Source organism: Apteryx rowi, unplaced genomic scaffold, assembly GCF_003343035.1.
Source record: "Apteryx rowi isolate R43461 unplaced genomic scaffold, aptRow1 scaffold_83, whole genome shotgun sequence".
In the NCBI taxonomy this organism is placed as follows: domain Eukaryota; kingdom Metazoa; phylum Chordata; class Aves; order Apterygiformes; family Apterygidae; genus Apteryx; species Apteryx rowi.
Genome location: NW_020451127.1, coordinates 245,619 through 251,664, shown reverse-complemented (window position 1 = coordinate 251,664; position 6,046 = coordinate 245,619). Strand labels below are relative to the sequence as shown.

At 62.1% G+C, this 6,046-nt stretch overlaps 2 protein-coding genes across 3 annotated transcripts in view; both read right to left on the bottom strand.

Moving 5' to 3' along the window:
* Positions 1–919, bottom strand: part of CDC25A (cell division cycle 25A) — a 16,622-nt gene extending 15,703 nt beyond the window's left edge. The window contains exon 1 of one of the 2 annotated variants that reach the window (XM_026089752.1): positions 833–919. In XM_026089752.1, coding sequence (XP_025945537.1) covers positions 833–876 — 44 coding nt within the window. In that variant the 5' untranslated portion in view covers positions 877–919. Of the gene's footprint in view, positions 1–61; positions 214–832 lie in introns of those variants that run through there. The other variant, XM_026089751.1, reaches the window with a different exon arrangement.
* An 833-nt stretch (positions 920–1,752) lies between these two features.
* The window catches only part of LOC112977412 (E3 ubiquitin-protein ligase TRIM7-like), a 10,958-nt gene continuing 6,664 nt past the window's right edge, over positions 1,753–6,046 (bottom strand). Inside the window, exons 2-8 of the mRNA XM_026089755.1 lie at positions 5,472–5,476; positions 5,036–5,122; positions 4,370–4,600; positions 4,081–4,103; positions 3,487–3,602; positions 3,235–3,267; positions 1,753–2,423 (exon numbers count right to left, since the gene is read on the bottom strand). Coding sequence (XP_025945540.1) covers positions 1,912–2,423; positions 3,235–3,267; positions 3,487–3,602; positions 4,081–4,103; positions 4,370–4,600; positions 5,036–5,119 — 999 coding nt within the window. The 5' untranslated portion in view covers positions 5,120–5,122; positions 5,472–5,476 and the 3' untranslated portion in view covers positions 1,753–1,911. The remainder of the gene's footprint in view (positions 2,424–3,234; positions 3,268–3,486; positions 3,603–4,080; positions 4,104–4,369; positions 4,601–5,035; positions 5,123–5,471; positions 5,477–6,046) is intronic.

The following is a 6,046-nucleotide window of genomic DNA, read 5'->3' as shown; positions in this document are numbered from 1 at the left end:
AGAGAAAGGGGCCCTCGAGGCCTCCCTTCTGGGGGGGGGGGAAGGCCCCCCCCGCACTAACCCGCGTCCCAGCTGCTCCATGGTGAGGCGGAGGTCGGAGACCGGCGAGAGCTCGGCGGGAAAGAGGGACTTCACCACCGCGGCGGCGGCGGGGGAGGCCGGGGAGAGCAGCAGGAGGCGGCGGCGGTGCGAGCCCCCCGGCGCAGGCTCCATGGCGCCGAGCCGAGCCGCGTCCTTCCTCCTGTCAGCGCGACCCGCGCCGCTTTGACCCCCGCCGCCACCCGTCGCCCGTCTCGCGCGCGCCCGCCCCGCCCCCGCTCCGAAGCTGGCGCCAAACTCCCCTTCCACCAATCAGTAACGGCCTCTGCGCGCGGCTTGGGAGGGATGCGCTTTCTTTTAACGCTCCCCCCGCCCACCACCCTCTCTGACCAATCGAAACGGCGGGAAGAGCTTTCCCCCCCGCCCCCGAGGGCTGCTTGACAGCGCTTGCGACCAATAGGCTTTGCTAGAGAAGGCACCAATAGGGTGCCTCAAGGAAAAGGTGGGGGGGGCTTGCTGTACGGGGCGCCGCGGGGACTGCATTTCCCAGCATGCAACGCCGAGGCGGGCAACGCCTCACGCGTTGCCCGCCTCGGCGTTGCATGCTGGGAAATGTAGTCCCCAACCTCATGAGGCACCTCCAGTCAAGCCCCCCTCATGGGGGTCTTTTACTCACAATATTTCACTCTTGTCGCAGCCCTGAAAAAGTCTGTGTTTTGGGGGGGTTTTTTTGTTTTTTTCTGGCGACATGGTTTAAGACAATACTTGCCTCTCCCTGTAAACCTCGCCTTACCTTTCGGTTCCTCTTYTTTGGGGGGAAACAGGATCCCATGACATGGTGACTTGTTTCAAGCGTTTGCAAGGGGAGGAGGAAGCTGCACCCAAGGCGCCCTGACAGGATTTGTGACATTTCTGAGATGACCACAGACATTAACACCCCGATGGCCCGCACCCAGGCGTCAGGAGCCGAGACCCACGTGTGGCAGCAGGTCGACGGCCCCAGCGAGCCGGGAAACCCTTTCCCTGCGGCAAGGCATTATGTTAAAAATAAACAAGTCAGATCCCCATCACACCCCAGTCGCTGCCTCTTCTCCAGGCAGAAGAGGCTCCCTCCATCCGTGAACTCCCCCCCAGCCCCCTGGTCGGCCTTGCCCCTTCTCTGGACATTTTCCTTTGGGGGGGAGCAGACCTGCACGCAGAGCCGATGGCGAGCGCACAAAGCGCATTCACACACCAGGGCGGCGATGGTCTGATAACACCCAACATGTCCCCTGCTGCCCTGACCGCTGCCGAGCTGATGGTCCTGCGCACCCCCAAACCCCGAGGCCAGCAACGCCCCAGGCCCCCACCGCTCTGCAGCTCCCCAGATTTCCCCCAGGTCCCTTTTAAAAACATGTGTCCCATTTACCACCTTCCCAGCCTTTGACTGCAATGTGGTTTCACGTGGGCAGTTACCAGCGCTTCACCCGAACGCTTCACCTGAATTCCCGTGGGAATCCCGGCCCCAGGGAGCAGGGGTGCAGGGTGGCCGTGTCCCCACATCACACCACACGGAGCCAACGGCAGCCAGAAGAGCTGTCAGAGACCAGCGTGGGCCATGGGGGACCAGGGCTGGCACATCTACCCTGCCACCCCCCTATTTATCTGTGTGGCTGTGCCCTCAGGAGCAACCGTCACTGAGATCCAGCCAGGATACCAGCACAGACACCCCCAGAGAGGCCAAACACATCTTTAATGCTCCAGCAGACCAGCAGAAGCAGCAGCGTGCGGAGGCGCAGGGAGCCGGTGGTGCAACACCGCGCCATCGCCACGCACCCCTCCCGCTCCCCTAACCAAAGGGGCAGGTAGGGGAGCAGGAGGCATCCGGCCCCATCAGGCACACAGCTGGATATAGGATCCTTCTGACCAGAGCCAAAAGTACGGAAAGACCTTCTCAGCGAAGGAGGCCTTGAACTGGAAGATCTGCGTCATGTTTTCTGCGTTGTAGAAGGTCACTTCACCGGCTTCGTAGTCCAGGTGCACCCTGATGCGCCGGGGCTCTTCCTCCGGGACCAGCGGGGTGGGAGGCACGGTGAGCGCCGTGTACTGGCGATCCCAGCCCCGCCGCAGGGCCCAGATCCTTCCCGTGGTGAGGGTGAACGGCTGCTTCCTCTGCACGGACTCCACGGCCACCCCCACGGCCCAGCTGTCCCCGTCCCCCACCTCCAGCTCCCAGTAATGCCTCCCCGCCGTGAACCCCTGGGAGCCCAGCACGCTGGGGCTGCCGGTGAATCTCTTGGGGGTGTCGGGGAGGTTTTGATGTACTTCCCCCAGRCGCAGGGTCTTGCCGTTGCTGGACAGGACCAGGTAAGGATTTGCTGTCTCGGGGTCCAGGGTCACCTTCGCTAACGTGCGACAGGGGGAAATGTTAGTCCGTCGTTCGCCAAGAAGCAAACCAGGGCTTCTCCCACAAGGCTGTGGCATCCCGCGAGCAGGCACGTGGCACCTGCACCCCCCRGATGGGGCAGGGCCCCCCTCAACCTCCCCGGAGGCTGCGGCCCCATGTCCACCACGGGCAAAGCTTGGCAGCAGCAGCGCTTCCCAGAGCGGGAYTGGGCCAAGCAGCGTCCCCGTGTCCCGGGGCTCATCCAGCGCTCACCRAAGGGAGAAGCTGCTCCCAAGCCCCCTCCCTGTCCGCCCGCCAGCCAGGGAGTCTCATCACGGAGCTGGAGCCACCTGCTCACGCGGGATGTTCTGCTGCCATCCTGCGGCCGTCCCGCAAGGCCACCGAGGTGTCACCGCCCAGGGCCACCACCCCGACTGCTCCGCTAAACCTGCTCCTGCCAGGACCACGGGTGGGGGAAAACCAAGCAGCACCCATCTTGCAAGCCTGGTCCTTGGCTGCCAAACCAGAAGGCAGTGACCAGCCCCACCACAAACGGCTCCGACCAGCTTCTTCTCTCTTCCAGAGAGACAGGGAAGCCAAGGGGCCAGCACTGCCCCGGCAGAGGCTCTTGTCCAGCGCCAGAGAACGGTGTCTCTGGGGGTTTCCCAGCTTGGGACTGGGCCTGTGTTTTTACAGTGGGCCTAGTCAAAATGAGGGGAGCCGGATTCGGATGTCACTGTGTGAGCCTCTCTCTACCCCACGGACATAAGAAAACTCATTTCAGGAAAGCTGTTCTCCCTCGCTCGTGCCCATCAGCTCCAGCAACTTACCCCTTTCTCTGTCCGTCTTGCTCAGCAGATCCGCTAGAGGAAGGAAAGGGGGACGAATGAGCTCTCATTCCTCTCGCGGCACCTTTCCAGCTCCCCGGAGAGCACCGTGGCCACCAGAGAAGAAACTCTGATCTGGAGCCCGCCGCAGGCTCCGGCAAAGCCTGTCTCAGAGCCGCAGCCCTGCCTAGAGCTGGCGCGAGGAGCTCCCGCACCCYGGGCAGCAAGACATCGCTCGCTGCTTCTCTGCTTTACCTTTGAACTCAGCCATGGCACCCAGGACCAGCTCGCTCGTCTCGGAGAGGCTGCAAACTCTCCTCTGCAGCTCCGAGGAAACCGGCTCTGGGATCGGGGCTTTCGCTGTCTCACAGCTGGGGAGACACGGCGACATGGAGGTGAGCCCTGACCGCAGCAGCGAACCAGCACCCGGGGCCAGGAGGGAAACGGCGGGGAACAAGCCCCTGTAGCAAGGGGAAACGTCTGCCCGCAAAACTCGGCTGAGCTACTGCTATCCTTATCTTCCGCGGGGTCCCGCAGCGCTCAGCCCAACGCTTCTTTTAGCGAATACAGAGGAAAAAAGGCAATAATTTAGTGTTGGGAAAAAAATATAAGGCAAAAAAAAAAAAAAAAAAAGGGCTGAGTTTTTGCCTGCTGCAGCTTCCAGCTATTGCTGCCAGGGCTGCTCCATCCCCAGCCATACAGCAAGCTTTGGGTCCTGATAACATCACATTAAATCCAAATACTCCGCAGGGCAAAGCCACCTGCCCTCTTGGCTGCTGCTGCTGCGGCTCCTGCAGGGTTTTCCCAGCCTCTGCCCAGGAGCAGAGCGACGCTGAGCCCGTTTCTTACCTGTTCAGGGTGCTGTCAACGTCCTAGAAGGGACAGAAAACACTGGGTCAGTTCTGACGCTGCCAGGAACAACCACGGCGCCTGGGGCAGCGAGTTACACAGGTTGCTCCAYGCTGCACGAAGGACTTGCCCTTCCCTGATTTAATCCAACCTCCTCCCAGKGTCCCCCCAGTGCCCCCAGCCCCAGACGCAGGGGTGCTGCGTGGCCGGCTGCCCCACGCCGCCCCGCGCTCCCAGGCCTCCAGGCTGCACAGTCCCAGCCAGGCGCCGCAGGAATTGGAATCCTCACCATAAGGAATTCAATATCCGGCTGCTCGCACTTCTTCTCTATCTCCACAACGAGGGTGTCCAGCAGCGACCGCCTCGCGGAAACGCTGCCGACGTATTCGCCGCGCCTCTCCGCGAGCTCGCYGTGCGCCTCGTCGAGCTGCGCCAGCAGGATGCTCTCCTGCTCCCGCAGGAACTGCTGCAGCTCCCGGAATCCAGCCTGCAGCTTCTCCCTCTCTGATGTCACCGTCCCCTGCAAGGTGGGGGCAAAGAGCCATGTCACCTCCCTCTACCTCTGGGTGGGCACGGGGACGCTGCCGGAGACACAGCGCTAACCAGAGGAGGCCAAATAATCATAGGGAAAAGGAGAAGAGCTTTTGGGGCGGAACGGCCGGAAGAGCAGCAGGATGCTGAGCCAGAGGGAGGAGAGGGAGAGGGCAGTGGGGAGGCAAGCCTGGACAGTGATGGGCCCAGGATGCCAGCTAAGGCTTAAGGAGACACGGACGATGGGAGGGTGGATGGAGGATGTACGGGATCAATGGACGCACTGGCAGAGAGAAAACAGGAGTGCTCATATGGAGAAAGGTAAATACATCCAGAGGGAAAGACAGGATGTGTCCGTGCAGACTGGCAGGTACGCGTCTGTGCAGACTGGCAGGTGCACGCCCGTGGAGAGGGAGGAACGTACCATCAGCTCATCGCTTTTCTTTCCTCCTTCTGGCTTAAGTTCTTCTTTCTCTTTTTGGAAGRAAACCAAATCGTTCCGAAGCATCTCCTGGGAAAACAAGGCCCACTCGGTGATTTGGGGTCACGTCTGCAGGGCTGATATTGCCCTTCACCAGCCAGTCCCCGGGGACAACGTCGCTCCGCAGAGGGATAACTTTGGCGGTGTTTTTTTTCCTCCTCTGTCTGGAAAGGAACAACTCGGAAACAGCCTCCCACCTGCGGCATCTCTCTCCAAACACATTTTAGAAACTGGATAGCGAGATGCCGATGTGCAGCTGTTTTGTCCAGAAACATTTCTGGAATAGCTGGAACCCTGATTTTTTGTTTTTAAACAACTTTTTGTATTGAAAGCAGGATTCGTAGGGGACCTACCCCCCAGGCAGGGCCCCAGCCTGCACCCGGACTGGACCCTGCCCGTGCCTGGACAAGACCCAAACTGCACCCGGAGGGGACCCCAGCCTGTGCCCGGACGGGGACTCAAGGGCAGCTGGACAGGGACCCCAACCCATGCCCAGACGAGATTCCAGCCCGGGCCCAGACAGGGACCCTGACACCCCAACCTGCACCCCGACAGGACCCCAAACTGCAGCCAGATGGGACCCCAGCACCCCAACCTGTTCCTGGACAGAGACCCCAGCCCCCCAGCCTGTTCCTGGATGGGACCCTAGACCCCCAGCCTGTTCCTGGACGGGGACCCCAGCACCCCAACCTGTTCCTGGACGGGGACCCCAGCACCCCAACCTGTTCCTGGACGGGGACCCCAGCACCCCAGCCTGTACCTGGACGGGACCCCAGCCCCCCAATCTGTCCCGGACAGGGACCCCAGCCCCCCAGCCTGTCCCAGATGGAGACCCCAGCACCCCAGCCTGTACCTGGACGGGACCCTAGACCCCCAGGCTGTCCCGGACGGGCCCCCCGCCGCGGCTGGCGCGGGACCCCAGGGCGCAGGCGGACGGTGCCGGCGGCCAGAGGG